Source organism: Epinephelus lanceolatus, chromosome 20 (assembly GCF_041903045.1).
Source record: "Epinephelus lanceolatus isolate andai-2023 chromosome 20, ASM4190304v1, whole genome shotgun sequence".
Taxonomy (NCBI): Eukaryota; Metazoa; Chordata; class Actinopteri; order Perciformes; family Serranidae; genus Epinephelus; species Epinephelus lanceolatus.
In genome coordinates, this window is record NC_135753.1 from 37,077,696 (window position 1) to 37,096,515 (window position 18,820).

Here is an 18,820-nt window from a genome sequence, read left to right on the forward strand (position 1 = left end):
CGTCCCTATAGGGGTGGTGGATGGGTCCAACAAACCGGACCCATGTTCACTTCCTGTATAAACGTTGAGCCAAACGTGTTGTTTTTTCTAAACCTAACCACGTGCTTTTGTTGCCTAAATCTAACAATGTGCATTACTGACATCTTGGCTTTGGTTGCGGACTTTCACCCAGGAGCCTGGTGTTCACTTCCTGTGTGAACATTGAGCCAAACGTGTTGTTTTTTCTAAACCTAACTACATGCTTTTGTTGCCTAAATCTAATCATGTCCTTTTGCTGATGTCCCGGCGCTGGTTCTGAGTAAAACTGACAAATGCAACTTGTTGGTCTGCAGTGCTCCTGTGTCAGCTGTGTGTGTGCAGGTGAGGTGTGGATGGACTTACTGTCTATCGGGCTGCGTATGGGGTAAGACTTGGTGAAGTTGCTGACACAGCTGAGCAGCTGGGCGCTGTGACTCTGACAGTATTCTTTGACGGCGTTGATCTGGGACACAGTGGGGGTCGAGTCGGTCCTGAAGATGGCCTGGCAGTACTCCCTGCAGGTGGTGTGACGCCCTGCATAGCTGCAGCATGTGGAGCCCACTGGAGGAACACACACGAATAAATACTTCAAGACACAAATTGGCTCAGTGTGAGAAGAAAAGTTTAATAGTTTAAAGTTTAATACCACTGTCTGCAAGACTGTTAATTTCAAACTATTCCTTTAGGAACCATGTCGGGCTGCCCCCTGAAAGAGGAAGACTCGAATCATCAGTCAGGGACCCCACAGCTGAATGAAATTCTTCAAGTCTTCTTCTAAGTGTACATCTGGGGGCATTTTGGTCCTCAGACTTAGCTGCAGAGTGAGCGCTCCTCTCTTTCACGCTGCTTTCCAGTAAAGGCAGCTGCAGACCCAGAGCCAGGGTGAGTCTGAGAGAGACGAAGGGAGCTAACAGGAGGAAGTGAGGCTTTGCTTCTGCTTTCTCTTTATGCCCGTACCACACTGCCTATGTGAGCAGTGCGTGACGGCTAACTTGCTAAAATGCTGCCACTCACATAAATGTGATGTTCACACAGACAACGTTGCCAGCTACTGTGAGTACTGTATTCACACAAGTTAACACGATGCTGCAAGTATTTCACTAAAACAAGCCGTGTGTTACCAAATGAAGGGATTCTGTCCACAGAAATGCTGTCTGTGTGCTTTTATTTTGAAACAAAAATAGGAAGTGTCAAGCTGAAAATAAATTTTTGAACTAATTTTTTTTCATGTTTTCAGATATAGGCAGTAAAACTGTATTAAAGGTGATATAACATCAATATAATTATCAACAGACTATTTTCACTGTCTGTATTTGCTGAAAACTTCATGCGTCACACAGAAAAAAACAGACAAGATGACACAAGCGCTGCTCACACAGGCAGCGTGGCCCGTGCGTAAAAAGTAATGCGTTAACAGCTCACAGTAATGTAATACAATACAGGTTCTGGCTTTTGTTTTATATCTAGTGTCAGTAAAAATTAGTTGTTGCACATTTAAGATCAGCCGTTAGCTTACTTAGCATGCATTAGCATGGAGCGCTAACTTGGCTTGTTTATTATCACACCAAATCCTGTTTAAATTCTTTGCACTGAACAGCCAAATCTGATTCGAATTCGAAGAATTCTGAGACTAGTACAGCCCTACAACCATCAGAGGCTCCTTTCAGGAAGCATAACTCCATTTTCCCACCAAGCATGAGCATGAGCATGTCTTTGTAGGTTTTTAAACAAGGAGAACACAATAAAAGTAGGTGATGGGCTCCTTTCTCATTGGCGGTGGACGAATATGTCTTTGTATTTTTTTTATCTGTTGTGTCACATTTAACGTCATGAGCACGCCAGAAAACAGTTTAGTTATCAGAAAAAAGCAGCATGGAGGCCAGTGAAAGTGTTACAGTGGTTACACCATTTAAATCTGTGAGTTATTCAAACTCTGTGCTGAACAATGTGAGTGCTGCTCAGACTCCTGTACTGTAGATTGGATTCAGCTTCAGGCAGATAAACACTCAGATTTGATTATAAAAACAACAAACCCCTCAACAGGAAGTTACTGACCTCATATCCTGTCAGACAAATAACACTGCTCCATGTGTGTGTGTGTGTGCATGTTGTGTATGAAACAGAGAAAGAATACAAACAAGCCCATCTATTGGTCCGAGAAGATAGTGGTGTGTTTGATGGGCTTATGTATTTATTGGCTGGAAGGAGATTTGAGATCAGTGTTTGCAATTGTTGGCGTCTTCGCTGTTTATCTTGTGTGTGTGTGTGACCACTCACTTTCATTTTTGGTGATGCAGCTGTAGAGGGAGTTCTGGAGGGAGAAGAGCAAAGTTGTGGTGATATACTTTAACAGAGTGTGAAACAAAAATGCATTTTAAAGCTCTGATTGAGTGACCGTTTACAATGACTAAATCAAAGGACTCTGGCCTTAGAAAGGATGTGAGTCAAGAGCAGCTGTCAGATTGATAGAGGCCTAAAGATGTACTAATACCCTGTATGATCCTTCTGGTTCCTTTGACCATGTTGTGACCACTCAGATTAATCTTGGGGCCTCGTTGGGGATCCCCAGGTTGGGAACCAACGCTCTATCGGTCATTAAGATGAAAATGTTTAACCACAGACTTATAAAATATTATTAAACAGTTGCATTTTGGAGAGGAAGCATTAATGAGTGATGATATACAGTGTTACAGCACTGGGACTTTTCACTAGTGATGGCCAAATGAAGCCTCATGAAGCAGTTTCTTTACTTTCTCAGCCCACTAGATGGCGCTCATGGTTTAAAGAGAGAGACTCAAAGAATGGCAATTCAGTGTGCTTTCAACCTTTTGTTGAACAAAAAGCGCCATCTAGTGGGCTCAGAAAATAAAGAAAATGCTTCATGAGGCTTCATTTGGCCATCACTACTTTTCACTGTGCGTTATGAGTTAAATAATGAATGGTCAGAAAATAACAAAGGGACGGTGACGATGCTCATGTGACACCAGAGGATGACCCAACATACTGTAACTTAAGCTGTTAACTCGTCGGCATCACACGTCATCCACCAAAGTGACTGTCATATGTCATTTCATTTGCTCTCAGATTAAATGCACTGGACTTACCTCTGTGACTTTTTTGCATACTTTTGTTATGTCATTTTTAGACGATGCCTATAAAGGAAGAGGAAATGACATCATATAAATAGAAGAGCAAACACTGCGTAAGTGGACCTATAGGTCTGAGCATGTTAGGGCAGTCACTGTTACAAATAAAGTCAGACATGCTGCATTCACTGTATCTCACCTGTCTGCATTCCCTGCGACACTCAGCTGAGATGGCCAGCTCACAGCAGCCCAGTCCCACCCAGCCGTCTGACTTCCTGGATACTCCTGGAGACAAATCAAACACCACCGAATCAAACATAATGTTATGTGTATCTATTTCATGGAGACTGACTCCCCTTTATTAAAAGCCTGATATATGTGTTGTCCACCGCTAATATAGTGTTCATGGTGCAACTTCTTTCATCCATCCATCCATTTTCAACCGCTTATCAGAAGCTGGGTCGCCGGGGCAGCAGGTTGAGCAAAGTATTTCTCTCTCCAGCAACGCTTTCCAGCTCCTACTGGAAGGTCTCAAGGTGTTCCCAGGCCAGATGAGATATGTAATTCCTCCAGCGGGGTCTGGGTCTGCCCTGGGGCCTCCTACCAGTTGGATGTGCTCAGAACACCTCCAAGAATCGCCACCTTAACTTGGTGGAAGGGTTTGCGTTTCCCCATAATCCTGGAAGCTGTGTTGTCCAGGACTAATATCCCGTGGCAGGGGTTCCCAAGGCAAAGTGGTCCCAGGGGAGGGGCCAGACTAAGAGGGATTCACACCAGAATAGACCGGGTGACTGAGTTCAATTGGGCGGGGCCGAAAAATGTCACACCTTCATTTGGTTCCGTTCACTTTCACCCTGGACCAAACCACCAGGACAACGTCACGCAGTTACAACAGCTGCTCATTTGGAGGCGGTACTGCCCGAGAAGACCACTGACCAAGAAGAAAAGCATGAGGAAGAAGAAAACCCTCTTTGGCTCGCTGGATAGTCCATGCATTTCCCACTGTAAGCGAACAGCACCAGGGTTCACTTGCAAGTGAACCGAGACCCCCGGTTTTCAAGCAGACCAGGGTTCGCTCGTTTGGTCGGCATCAGAGTTCGAATGAGCGTTCACACCACTCCAAATGAACCAAACTATCTGTGGAAGTGGACCAAATAGCGCCAGTGTGAATGCTTCCTAAGAGGGATTCAGGAAGACCTCAAAGAAACAGCACATTCAGGAAAAGAGTACATCGCCTGCATTTGGTGGCGGGGCCTCAGGCCATGGGGCCCGGTCGAGCTCGGCCTGAATGAACAACATGGAGCTGCCACATTGTGGGCCACCACCTGCAGGTACTGGCATCAGGGTCGGGTGCATTGTGTGCACTGGTGTCGCATCTTCTTTTTTTACATAGTTATATATTTTTGGATCTGTTAACATGATCTTTAAATTCATCTTGGTGAAGAGATGGGACACAGGAAGTCATTTATTTAGTTTAGAAAAAGTTTCTGTGGTGACTTGAGTCTGCTTTTGCTACAATTGACCGATGTTCAGCACCACCCCTGAACATCTATGCACCAATCACAGCAAAGCATCCACTCAGACAACCTCAGACATTTTTCCCGTCTAATGCTTTGGCTGTCCGGTACCCACATTTCTGCTCGGTGCAACAAAGACACTTCGAAGAGGACTTATTTTTATTCCATTTCCAAAGCCTGACATTAATCCAGTTAAATGTCAGTGGGAAGAACTGACAGTCAGCTCAACATCAGCTCCAGCGCTGCTGTTCACAGTGACATCAAAAGGCATTTGAAAGATGTCCTTTGTTAGAGCGACTTCCACTGGCTAACATTTACTATGCTGCACTTACATGGCTCTATAATACATTTTCTACACTTACAGGGACAGTTCACGGCCAAATCAAAAATGCATGTTTCTCCTCTTACCTGTCATGCTGTTTATCAGCCCAAATTGTTTTGGTGTTAGGTGTGCAGCACTTTATACTATCTATATCATGATGACATCACAGATTTTAAAATCACTTTCCTTGGCTCCAGGAAAGTTTTACAAATGTAATCCCTTCGTAGATCATAAAATAACAACAGAAAGAGTCATCGTTGACCTTGTTTGCAGTTCGAGGTGTCTTGTCAACAGTTTTACAGATGTCTCTTTTATAATGGTGGTCTATGGGGAAAAACTCAACCTTATCTCGAGTATCCAGATCATGATTTCTGGAAAGAGACATTTTCAAATGTACCACTGTTGCTACAGTGACCAGATTTACACATGGAGGTCAACAGTCTCATTAGTCCTATTTTTGCATTAAAACTTATTCTGAAGAAAATGTGACACTCAATTTTACTGATAAGAAATAAAACTATAAACAACATGTGGTCCTTTCATGGTCATGCCAAAAGTCAGAACAGTGCCAGAGGCAACACCTCACAAAGTTCAATCAACAGATGAGCCACAGATGAGAGGCAGCCCCATAATGTATATATAAAAAGTAAAGTGTTTATGCATTCAGCACAGAGGTACAGAGACAAAAGATATCAGTCTTCTTATCTGATTTTTGGCAATGTGAGGGGCATTTTCTCTCATTGTTGGGTGGAAAGAAACTTTAGAAAGTGCTATATTCATTGCTAGCTTCTTAAAAACATAAATGTTGAGATAAAAAACATTGAAAAGAGATTATATAGGTTCTAAAAACACAAAAAAGGGATTTGGAACTATTTAAAAACTCACAAAACATCACCATAAAACCTCATTAGCATGGTTTAGATATATAATCGACCACAAAAGTTAGCGTTTGTGTTTCTTTAGTTTTCTCTGCTGCACCGAGCTGTGGATTGTGTGTACCGTTCGACCCCTGCTATTAAACGTATTGTGTGTATGTTCAGCGCCACAAAGTTCCACAGTATGTTGTAAGAGTTAAGACAAACAGTTCTGAGAAATGAAGGAAATCATTAATTGAGGAGAAGTGGTTACACCAACAGACTAAGTCCCTAAAAGCTCGTGGAATGCAGTGAACATCAGAGAATCGATGATATCTCAGACTCAGAGAGGATCTGAGGGAGGCGGGCTCATGCTTTATAGACTGCCGAGGCTGTCTGGACGCCAGTGTTTATAACAATACCTCCCAATCTGGAGGCTATTGGGCCTCTGACAGGTAGATTTGTTCCGAGCACAGGCGGCAGGATTTAAGCCTTTGATCCATCATCTGCTTTCTGCTCTGGTCAGGACCAGCTCTCTCTGCACTCGGCTTTAACAGCTTCATTTGCTACCATTACTTCTCACGCAGCCACGTACACACAGTAGATACAGCTCGGATTAAATGTCATGTTTCGCGTCATTTTCAGAGTCGAGGTGTCTTCTTTTAATTCATTGTAAACACAGTCAGATCGATTTGAGACTTTGTTCTGCCTCCATAGTGAAATAACAGACTCACCAAACTATTTATGTTTTCTAAATCATTTTTCAACTCACTGTAGCACCAGAATTATTACGTGATTGCATTTTCTTTAAAGCTGTAATCATCTTTTTTTTATTGCCACCTAGCATCGGCCCCTAACAAGGTGAATATCACAGTCACATATGACACATCCAACAGACATAAAGCAACATTGGCTTTAACTTACAGACTGTTCCTGCTGGCCTGACAAATGTAAATCCAGTATTCATTATCTTTTAGCTCTTTTTTGGTCTCCACCAACTTCTAAGGGAAAAATCTGCCTCTTAAGCTACTAAATGCTCCATTGTGTTCACCACCTAGTTTCGTACTGTGTCTGTCTGCTGTTCGCCGGCGCCGATGGAGGCCTGCAATAATCACGTTCATCCAAAATATATGCATAATTGAATTTTAAACAAAATATTCACCATAACTTTTTTTAAAACAACAAAAATACGCACATGATGTGAGTAAATTTTTAGATCTGGGTGGGCCAACTCACGTGGCCCTTTCAGGGCCCTGTGTCTCAGAGATGCCACAGTCAGAAGTTTTTACATGCTACACACACAGGGTTTAATATAAGCACTCTTCTCTTACCTGGAAGTGTGGAGTTGATGCACATCCAAAGTTCATTCTGGAAGATAAAGCAGAAGAAAAAGGTTGATGTCAGATGACTTGAGGTTTAATGAAACATGCCCGAATTTAAGTTTTTGAAGCAACAATGACAAGTTCAACAGCTGAGAACTTAAGCATGTTACACAGAGTTTGATATCATAATGAGAAATATACAGGCAATATATCCTCATACAACAGTTCCTATGGTATCTTACAAACTTGCACATACAATGGTTTGTATGATATCTAACGAATTAGTTGTCACGTTAGGCACATAAGATGAAGTAATGTAGATTAGGTTAAGGCAAGTAAAGTTACATAGGTTAGGTCTGGGAAAAAAACATGGTTAGGTGCTGATACGTAATGAACTTAATGTTAAGTTACATACTTAATGTAAAGTAACGTAGGTTAGTTTAATGCAAGTAAAGCTACATAGTTTAGGTTTAGGAAAAGAAATATGGTTGGACATCATCACGTTATGTACTTAACGTAAAGTAACATAGGTTAGGTTACGGCAAGTAAAACTACATAGGTTAGGTTTTGAAGAAGAAACATGACTGGGTGTCAATACGCCATGTACTTAACGTTAAGTTACATACTTAATGTAAAGTAACATAGGTTAAGTTAAGGCAAGTAAAGCTACATAGGTTAGGTCTAGGAAAAAAAACATGGTTGGGTGTTATCACATTGCGTACTTAACGTGAACCTACGTAGGCTAGGTTTCAGAAAAGAAACACTGTGACAATGTACCTTAAAATAACAAAATATTTACTTGGTTGCACACGGGACACAAACACTGGTCTCCTGGGGGAAAGTCCTGTGTTGTCTGACCCCAACCTGCCTCCTTATCCGGAGTTTCGCTCTTTATACTTTTACATTCTTGACTCATCAGCGCATTCATTACCTGATCGCAACCTTCCCGATTACGTGGGTTATACACAAATTACATGGGATTAATCTGAATTCAGGTCCATACATTTCCAAAGGTATACGTATGAACGGTTCATGAGAACAGCCTGATCATGTAAGTATCACATTAATGCTTAACCATGTGAATATCTTATAATTAAACATGTTTTATGTACATACTTCGGGATGGGGTGAATCATTTTCTGGTACGTGATGAGAAACCCTTTGGGCTACGGGAAGACTCATTATCCAGTAATTATAGAAAACACACTGAACAATCGTCTGAGATGCTCAAGATGTAAAAAGTTGGTTTCTCTAATTTCACAGAAAACAAACATTATAGTCTTTGGATCAAAACAGTGTTGGAACACAGGGAAACATATGAATCCTATGAACCTCCCGTTGGCTTTGTGGTGAAAAGTTGTGGGATTAATCATCACAAACAAGCTCGTCTGTCTCCTGTGCCTGAGGGGCAGAGACACAGATAGGCACAGCAGCACAGAAAAACATGCAAATAGAAATGTGTTAAAAAAAAATTTAAAAAAAAGACATCGCTTCCATGCTCTTCTGCTTTTACACGACAATCATTTGTGCAGAGTAGCCACGTCACAGTTAACACTCCCCCCGTGTCTCTTGGCTGGGGAACAAAGGATCCCGTCAGCAGGCGTTAGCATCATTTATGAGGCAGAGTGAGGAGTAACATCGTCTTTACATGAAGCATAAACATGATTTGTGATGAAGCAGGGGCCAACAAGGCAACAACATGACAGGAAGAGTAATGCTGCAGTTTAGATGAGCTAAAGCAGAAATCTCTCTGGTCGACCCTGAAAGCCTCTGTTCATACGTGTCTGATAGAGGCTGATATGATTGAGAATATCTACATTAGACCAGGTTAGCAGTGTCTCTCTCACAGTTTCCTTCTTCAGGTCAGAAAAGGCCTCAATTACACCATCATGAATGAAGCTGAAACATTCAGAATTGGTGCATAGTTACGGTGGCATGCAAAAGTATGGGCAAAATTTTATTTACTGTAAATAGCTAATTAGGTAGAAGATGAGCTGATCTCCAAAAGGCATGAAGTTAATGCTTTCAACATTTTAAGCAAGATCAGTGTATTTTTTTTTGTCTTGTACAACGTAAGAGTGAAAAAGCAGCACCATGCAAAGGTTTGGGCACCCCAAGACATTTGAGCTCTCAGACAGCTTTTCCCAGGGTCTCAGACCTTAATGAGCTTGTTAGGGCTCTGGCTTGTTCACAGTCATCGTTAGCAAAGGCCAGGTGATGCTAATTTCAAAGCTTTATAAAGACTCTGACTCCTGAAACCTTGTCCCAACAATCAGCAGCCATGGGCTCCTCTAAACAGCTGCCTAGCACTCTGAAAACTAAAAGACCTGATGAAGACTAGAAGAAGATAGCAAAGTGTTTTCAGGGAGCTGTTTCCTCAGTTGGTCATGTCAGTAAGAAATGGCAGTTAACAGGAACTGTGGAGGTCAAGCTGAAAACTTTGTGAGAGAGCTGCTCGTAGGATTGTTAGAAAGGCAAATCAAAACCTCTGTTTGACTGCAAAAGACCTGCAGGAAGGTTTGTCAGACTCTGGAGTGGTGGTGCACTGTTCTACTGTGCAGACACACCTGGACAAATATGACCTTCATGGAAGAGTCATCAGAAGAAAACCTTTCCTGTGTCCTCACCATGAAATTCAGAAGTTTGCAAAAGAGCATCTGAACAAGCCTGATGCTTTTTGGAAACAGAACTTTGAGGTATGTTTGGAGAACAAACTGTTAAACACGGGGGTGGATGGATGATGCTTTGGGGTTGTGTTGCAGCCAGTGGCACGGGGAACATTTCACAGGTAGAGGGAAGAATGGATTCATTCTGGAAGCAAACATCACAGCATCTGTAAAAAAAGCTGCAGATGAAGAGAGGATGGCTTCTACAACAGGACAATCCGATCCTAAACACACCTCCAGATCCACAATGGACGACCTCAAGAGGAGCCAGCTGAAGGTTTGGCCACGCCCCTCACAGTCCCCCGACCTAAACATCATTAAACATCTGTGGATAGAGCTCAAAGAGCAGAGCATGAAGACGGCCCAAGAATCTCACAGAGCTAGAAGCCTTTTGCAGGAAGAATGGGTGAAAATCCTCCAGACGAGAACTGAAAGACTCTGAGCTGGATACAAGAAGTGTTTAGAAGAAGGGGGCGCTACTGAGCACTGACCATGCAGGGTGCCCAAACTTTTGCTTCAGGCCCTTTTCATTTTTTGTTATTTTGAAACTGCAAAACGTTTAAATTAAAAAGTGATCTCGCTTAAAAAATTAAAGAAATGTGTCATCTTTAACTTCATGCCTTTTGGCAAGCTGTTCGTCTTCTACTCGTCTACTCACAGTACACGAAAATTTGACCGCGGGTGCCCAAACCTTTGCAGCCACTGTACATGGATGTATGGAATATAAACTCTAGATGTTGATAATACTATCCTGGTGAGATTTACCTGCTGGGGGACCAAGGGCTCATTAATCATCTCTGTGCAGTGCGCAGTATTCTTATTAAAGATTTTCTGCTAATATAGAACCCGCCTTTTTGTTGCATCTGTATTGTAAGAACTAGGACCTATCTTCTTTCAGCAGTGTCCTGGGCTACACTCCTGCCGTCCTTGCTTATTGGACTCGCCACCAGGTAATCAAACTTTCTGTTGCTGCTGTTACACAGTTTAGACCAGCTCTAGCAGACTGTCTGCCCAGTAAGCACAAGCTAACACAGCAGTAGCTGTTCAACGGTCCAAATGAAGTCACACCAACACCAAAGCGGCTCAACTCTCTCATTAAACCTGTTAGTAGTTATTAGACATTAGCGTGTGTTGCTAGCAGTTAGCTTCTTGAAAGCTGGCACAAAAAAGGCACAACAGTCGCACACGGGGCCCGACCTCCCGTTTTCCAGCCGGTTACAGACGCAGCATGTGTACAGCCCCTAATTTCCAGGGCTGGTACCTGCGGTTATTCCACAGGCTAGTTAATAACATGTCGGGCAGGAAATCCAAAGCGTGGGATCATTTTGAGAAGGTGAAGGACGAACCCAAGGTGATATGTAAACTCATCTTCATTGGTCGACTACAAACATGACGTATCATCTGAAACATGGAAGTAGCTACGTGCCCATTAGCCCACAGCGTCATTAACTCTTTTTTATCTCTTCACAGCAACTGACACTCACTGAGATGATGCTTTGTTTCAGTGTCTTCGGGCTTTGACGGGCATCACTTTCTTGTTTCTGTTCATTAAGCAGTGTCTGTCCTGGTTGTGACTGTCATCACTGTACCCCCCCTCTACCCTCCTCTTCATTAACAGGATGTTGTGCTCTGTGTAAGCGGCTCCTCACCTGATCATCTTGTACACTGTGGTCTTTATGCTCCTGTGAGCTGACACTTAGGTCCCATGATGACAACTAACCCATCTCCATGACAACTGAGTAAACTAAATTAGGGATTTTTGTGTTTTCGGGGTCAAGAATACACTTTTACGCTTGTCAGTTGAATAGTTTCTGTCACTTTCCTGCTGTTGTAAGTGAAGCCTCAGTTCAGCAAAATTAGAAAAGGATACATGCTCATTAAAAAACCGCCTCAGTCTAATTACTGGTGTGTATCTAATGGCTCATGGAGAGAGAGACGAGACCAGCACCAAACCAGGCTCTGTGCTTTCTAATTAGTCGTGTGTGTGTGTGTGTGATCATGTGGTTTAACCAGGTGCTCCAGTATTTCTGGCAGCCACAACCACCAACCCACTTCCTATTTAGGTCTAATTAGAGAGGTGATGCTAATTCTGTCTTCACATAAGATATAACCATCAGCGACACAACATTAAATGTTTACTCAGTTTGAGTTTTTGTAGTTCCAGTTATTATTTTCACAGCACGCAGCACTGGACATCACACTTCACTCAGCTGGTGAGCGATCTCCAATCTTTCTTCTCACCCACAACTAATGACTGAGCTCATTCATGTTGTTGCATTAAAAGGGGATGAAAAGCTCAGACAGGGCGGCACGGTGGTGTGGTGGTTAGCACTGTCGCCTCACAGCAAGGGGGTTGCCGGTTCGATTCCGGGTGTGGGAGTTCGGAGCGGAGTTTGCATGTTCTCCCTGTGTCAGCGTGGGTTCTCTCCGGGCACTCCAGCTTCCTCCCACAGTCCAAAGACATGCAGATTAATTGGTGACTCTAAATTGTCCGTACGTGTGAATGTGAGTGTGAATGGTTGTTTGTCTCTATGTGTCAGCCCTGTGATAGTCTGGCGACCTGTCCAGGGTGAACGCTGCCTCTTGCCCGATGTCAGCTGGGATAGGCTCCAGCCCCCCTGGACCCTCAAGAGGATGAAGCGGTTAGAAGATGAATGAATGAATGAAAACAAAATATCAACGTCATCTGTTGTCAGTAGTCTTCGCCAAATTGATGTTAGGATTAAATGTTGTCCTGAGACTTGGTTTTAGTCCCTCGACGTCACTTGAACTGTCAGCCTACAATTTTTAAATGTTTACATAATGGGGTGAAGATCTGTTCGTAAAGTTTTTGTTCAAGTTACAAATATCTCTGTATTTGTTTGATGACTCCCTGCCTTTTAAACCTCAGGTTGGTAATCTTCTTAAAAAGCTGAGGTTGAAGTTTAGATTTTTATTTCAGTTTATTTAACAAGTCCTGTTTCTCCTTTGAGGCCAGAAGAAAACCGGTTACTGCTACGATTTTATCGGTTCTGGATTATGGCGATCTGTTGTACCTGAACGCATCTGCACATTGTTTGCACATGTTAGATGCTGCATATCATAGTGCACTGAGATTTATTACAACTGTAAAGCAATGATGGCCAAATGAAGCTTCATGAAGCATTTTCTTTCTATGAGCCCACTAGATGGCACTTTTTGTTCAACAAAAGGTTGAAAGCACAATGAATTGCCATTCTTTGAGCCTCTCTCTTTAAACCATGAGTGCCATCTAGTGGGCTCAGAAAATAAAGAAAATGCTTCATGAGGCTTCATTTGGCCATCACTACTGTAAAGCCTTCACTCATCACTGTACGCTTTATTCCAGGACTGGTCAGCCATCTTTGTCCTTTCGTAGGCTCAGTCACTGGTATTTGTTCATTTATAAAGCCATAAAATAAATAGATAAAATAAGCCATTAAGTAGGGCTGCGGCAAATGTACATTTTCATCATGATCATCATCAGTTACCTAAATAACCACATACTTGTGAGAGTACAGAAACGTGACGCACAGTAACCTTCTGAACAACAAATCACTACAGCCAGAGTTAACCCCTTAATACATCATCCGTTATTCATTCATTCACGATTCAATTTTAATCTTCCTTCGATGCAGCACAAAAGAACTGAGAGTCACAGTTCAGGCAGTCTCATCTCACTGCATGTATATTTGAATTGGTAAATGATTTCACCCCAACCTGGTAAAAAAGAGAGTTGTCTTTGTGTCATAAATAAATAATGAATAAATATAGCAGGTGTTGTTGTAACAGAGAGAATGGACTCACCATCAACTCTGGACAGTAACTGGGTAACCTCTGGAGGAGATGCTTTAGACGAGACTCACTCTTTATAGTGGCGAGCTGTGAGACAAGAAGGAAAATACAGAATTAATACAACGACTTCTTAATCCACGTGTGTGTGCAAGAAAGAAACCCAATGAAACATTTACCAGTAAATGAACACAATGTGCACCTGAAAGTGAGCCGCATCTTCTCTCAGAGAGTCAAAGCTAAACACACAGAGATCATGTTCACTCCTGGAGTCAGGACAGTCTTTCCAGTGATGGCAGTATCTCCAATGACCGTAACTGACACAAGCAGTGTTAAGTTTGCTGACGAAAACTGTGACAAAATTTTTTCGTCCACAACCTTTTTTCCATGACGAAAATGAGATAATTATGAGATAAAAATAGATCTTGATAATAAAAAACCGAGGTGAAAGCTATGCTTCATTTTTGTTTTTGAGACATGACAGAAATGTTCATGGTGGACTATCAGACATCGAAATCCAAGAACGGCCGTGCTTGCAATTATCTTCAAATGCTGCATGAGCGACAGGCTGCTAAACTCCAGTAAATAGTCGGTGCCAGGATGTTTCACTAGCCAGTAAAAATATTCACACTGGAGCAGCGTCAGCCGCTGGTGCGAGTTGTGAGCTGTAATTCAGCAGTAAATAATCAGCCGTGTGTGTCTGACTGTGGATGGTGGAGCTGCTGAATGGATATGTGGAGTTTGTTAGTTGCAGCGGTGGCTGTTAGCAGCTAGCTCCACTTGTTAGCAGCTGAACGGCAGCGGAGCAAGCGGCCATCAGACTGCATTCAGTCCGGACTGGAGAAGGTTTGTGGGTTGATGGTGTTTGACAGGCAGGTAGGAGGCTCAGTTATCTGTGAGTGTAGCTGTGCTGTAAGTAAACAGTCTGAACTCAGATCAGTTTTCTCTGACAGAGATGAAAATTTAGTTTGAATCGTTGTTGCTGCAGAAGAGCATGACACAATACAACAACTACTGTACTATCAACAGCAACAAAGCCTGTTTAGCAGGAGGGGTCGTGGATGGCTCAAACAAACTCTCGACTTTTACCCGGGAACCCACTGTTTGTCTCGCGTGTGAATTTTAGGCCAAACTATGATGTTTTTTTCTGAACCGAACCACGACTTTTGACGCCCAAAACCTGAGAAAATAAACGTAATATCTAGGTGTTTTACCAATGATTTGAGTTTAGTTTGAAAAGACTGTATGCGTGTAATGAGTCGAAACATTTCCTGTGAAAACAAAAGTGCATAACATCCAAAACGAACGCAGGAGGGTACCTTACTTGTCATATTTAGACATGTAGGTCCAATCACAAAACGGCAGCATTTGACAAGTTGGGGTGTGTGGTAAGCCGTTCAGTGATGGAGAGTATGTGTGGGACTGCTTGGTGGAAGTAACCAACATCATATGTTCCTGAATGATATGCTGGCTCCCTGAACTGGCACTCACTCATCAAAACTTTGGACACACCAGGACTAGGGTCAAATCAATTCACTGTCAGATTCCAAACTGCTCCTCTGAAAGAGAAATGGTACTGTTACCGTAAATGATCCAGGAGACTCCTCAGCACTCTCAGTATCACTTTGACATTTGAATCTGCAGTGGGAAAAATGCTTCCAGTTCCCTTATTGAGTTATTGGAAGTGATGAAGATCACAACATACAGTTTCTTATGTTCACTTTGATCCATGAGACAGTTTAAATGGACTGGTTGCACCTTTGGTCATGTCTAATGTTTCCTAACCAGAGGAATGTGTTCAGGCCATGGGAAAGGGTTGGATAATGTTGTCAGGCCCAACACTTCAGAGGTATGCTCAATGAGACATCCAAGTTTGTGGTGTGTATCCACACACACACACACACACACACACACACACACACACACACACACTCTTAGCCATTACACATCCAAGTGTTGTGTGAACATACAAGGCGAGAGCCTGTGAGAATGAAGCCACTGCCAACAGTCTCTGGCTGAAGTGTGAAGTCATGAAACCAAGTGGGTGAGATTTACAGCTTCACACACTCAAACTGCCGGGATGATTAGAGGAGTCTTCTCTTCCACAGCTATTAGACATCACAGTGACTCCAAACACAGCCTGTGAAAACTGATAGGCAAAGAATACCAAAGATGCTTGATGGTCTGCTGTCACAGTGTCATGATTTTTATCTCCTCTAAGGAATGTGAAAAAAGACTTTTCATTCAGTCTGTCCGTTTGTGGGAAAATAAAACCGTACCATGAACAGTAAACAAATATCAGCCATTGTGAGCTGGGAAGGTTTTCAGCAGGGGCGAAGGTGACTGCACTCCAGTCTAAATGTGTATTGCTCATCAAGGGCCAGAGATCTTCAAACTGTGAGGACGAGACGTGAGGTAAGGACAGTGAAGTGAAACCAATGTGGTGAGCAGCTGGAGCAGCAGCTGAGATCAAAACCACACTGATAACTTTTTCATTTCGGAACGGCATTTTAAAATGAAAAAGGATGTTCACACAAGTGTTTTTGCACTGTTTTAGAAATAATCTCCGCCCACACTAACATGCCTAAAAACTAAACATCTACTTTGACGTTCATATTAAAAAGTCAAATTTGTTTGACGCAGCAACCAATGTGGGCTCTTGCTGGTGGATACCTTTTGGCCACATACCTGCCATCTGTTTTCTACACAACTGCAATTCAGTATTTGGGACAGTCCATTTTTTGCAGGGGGGATAAAGTCTGTCATGAACTCCTGGTGACTGAAGAACGAATGGCCTCTGGAAGCTTTATAAGCCACTGTGGCTGTAACACACCACAGCTGTGAGTCTTTATCCAGTATATAGATATCCATATCTGCCATGTGTTGGGGGGCGTGGGGGGGGCTCATTGCTTTTATTTTAGCCACAAGCAAAGGAGTTCAAGAGGGAGCTGAGGGAGATGGCAAAGCTTTTTATTTACTGGTCCATCTAAGTCCCAAACCTTACCTATGACCTATTACCCAAAGACTGAGATTGTGGATACAAGCGGCCGACTTGAGTTTCCTTTGTAGGGTGGTTGGACTCAGCCTTAGAGACATCCGGAGGAGTCGCTGCTCCTTTGCATCGAAAGGGGCAAGTTGAGGTGGTTTGGCCATCTGATCAGGATCCTCCTGAGCACCTCCTGTTAGAGGTGTTCTGGGCACAACCAACTGGTAGGAGGCCCCGGGGCAGACCCAGAACACGCTGGATGGATTATATACCTCATCTGGTCTGGGAACACCTCAGGGTCCCCCAGGAGGAGCTGGAAAGTGTTGCTGGGGAGACAGGCGTCTGGAATGCTTTGCTTCGCCTGCTGTCCCTGCGACTCGGCTTGTGATAAGCAGTTGAAAATGGATGGATGGATGTTTTAGTTTTAAATCCGTCAACTTTGCTTTTGGTTCAGTCTCACAGCTCTCATGGCGCTCAGCAGCAAACAGCAGACAGATATCATCAAAGACAAAGTGGAGCCTTTAAAAGCTAAAGAGAGAGATACGTGATGGACAGATTGTAAAGACCAATCATACAAATTATGTATCTATTTTATTGTTGTGCCACACTGGATGACTAGAGCCTCGTCCTGTCTTTCACTTTGGGTAACAAAGAGAACTGTTTCATTTCAGGCTCCGCAGCACTGAGCTCTGTTTGTACACCACTGTACATTTGGAGCTCATTCATTAATGGGGACATGTCCTCCATGCCAGGCTCCAGGTGCTGATAATGTGTTTGTAATCAGGTGTTCTTGGACTGCTCTTTGTTGGAGCAAACCGAATCAGAAGAATGAAACACAGATTGTCAGTAACTTCACTCGCTGCTTTTTCAAATGCCCTCACATCCCTGCTGAACTGACAGAAAAACACAACACCAAACGGAGCGACAGTGATTGTTGGCAGATAATTAAAGGAGAACTCTCTCCGATGCAACAAAAGACCAATTCCAATAACCAACGAGCCAAGCTGGCCATTTGTAAGACTCTCTTAGTCTGTATGAAAGGTGAATGAGTGCTGGCTGGCAGACTCTTTCTCCAGTGCTGGGCTCATCGAGCGGTGCACGCCTAAGAATAAACACTTTAGACCAGCAGTGGTTTCCAGTCATGTGCCATCAAAGCCTGAGAGTCAGCTGGCTTTTTATTCAATCAAAAGTTAAAAACAGCTGATTCTGTTCATAAGTGCCTTTTATATGTATGAAGATCTGTAGCATTTACTCCTGCGGTGTTCAGCTGGAATCCTTTACACTGCGATATCTGTTGGCTCTAAACAACCTTTCAAGAATCGCTCTCTATACTGTAGCACCAGTTTCAAATCAGTTTTATCTTCAGTCCAAGTGGACGTTAGTGTCAAATTTTGAAGAAATTCCCTTAAAGTGTTCTTGAGATATCACATTCACAAGAATGAGACAGACAAGGTCACAGTGACCTTGTCGTTTGACCAGTGAATTCCAATCATTTCATCGTTGAGTCCAAGTGAATGTTTGTGCCAAATTTGAAGAAATTTCCTCCTGCCGTTCTCAAGATATTGCATTCATGAGAATCAGAAGGATGCAAGGTCAAAGAAACCTTGAACTTTGACCCTTGCTACGTAATTAGTAGGGATGGGCAAACGATCAAAATTCATTATTCGATCATCAAAAAAATTAACGATCAATTATCGATTAATTGATAAGCGAGTATTTCAAAAGAGAGAAAACAAAAGAGTGCAGTGCAGACTGTTGCCGCAAGAGAGCGCAGCTGCCCCAGTTTTGAGCTTCAACCCCCCAGGCCAAAGAGGAAGAATGGCGCTCATGCGCAGTTCACCCCTGGGTGTTTACAACCGTTGCCAGCCAGAGTTACAGGCTTCAGTTTTCAGCAAAACCTCCGTCTTTCAATGGCGTAGTGTTTTCAGAGGCCTCAAGGGAAGCCGCCGAGGCTTTGGAGAGCGATGAGAGCCTCCGTCTGTTAATGATTTTTTGCCTGGCATAGGTCTGGCGGGGGTCTCGTAGGCCCGCCGAGCCGCCGTGCCGCCGGGCAGGGGGTCTCGTTGGCACGGTGGCTCGCCGGGCATATGCCAGGCATTGTAGGGGAAACACTGTGACTATCGATCAAAATTATTTGTGATCGATCAAAAGCCTTAACAATCAATCATCGATAATCGAAAATTGATGCCCATCCCTACTAATTAGTTTATCCTCCAGTCCAGGTCAACCTTTGTGCCAAATTTGAAAGAATTTTCTCAAG

The 18,820-nt window shown here is 43.1% G+C and overlaps 1 protein-coding gene across 1 annotated transcript in view; it reads right to left on the reverse strand.

Moving 5' to 3' along the window:
• reck (reversion-inducing-cysteine-rich protein with kazal motifs) overlaps window positions 1-18,820 on the reverse strand; it is a 109,565-nt gene that overhangs the window by 64,756 nt on the left and 25,989 nt on the right. The window contains exons 3-8 of the mRNA XM_078162551.1: window positions 13,590-13,664; window positions 7,129-7,165; window positions 3,304-3,389; window positions 3,123-3,170; window positions 2,296-2,329; window positions 382-579 (exon numbers count right to left, since the gene is read on the reverse strand). Coding sequence (XP_078018677.1) covers window positions 382-579; window positions 2,296-2,329; window positions 3,123-3,170; window positions 3,304-3,389; window positions 7,129-7,165; window positions 13,590-13,664 — 478 coding nt within the window. The remainder of the gene's footprint in view (window positions 1-381; window positions 580-2,295; window positions 2,330-3,122; window positions 3,171-3,303; window positions 3,390-7,128; window positions 7,166-13,589; window positions 13,665-18,820) is intronic.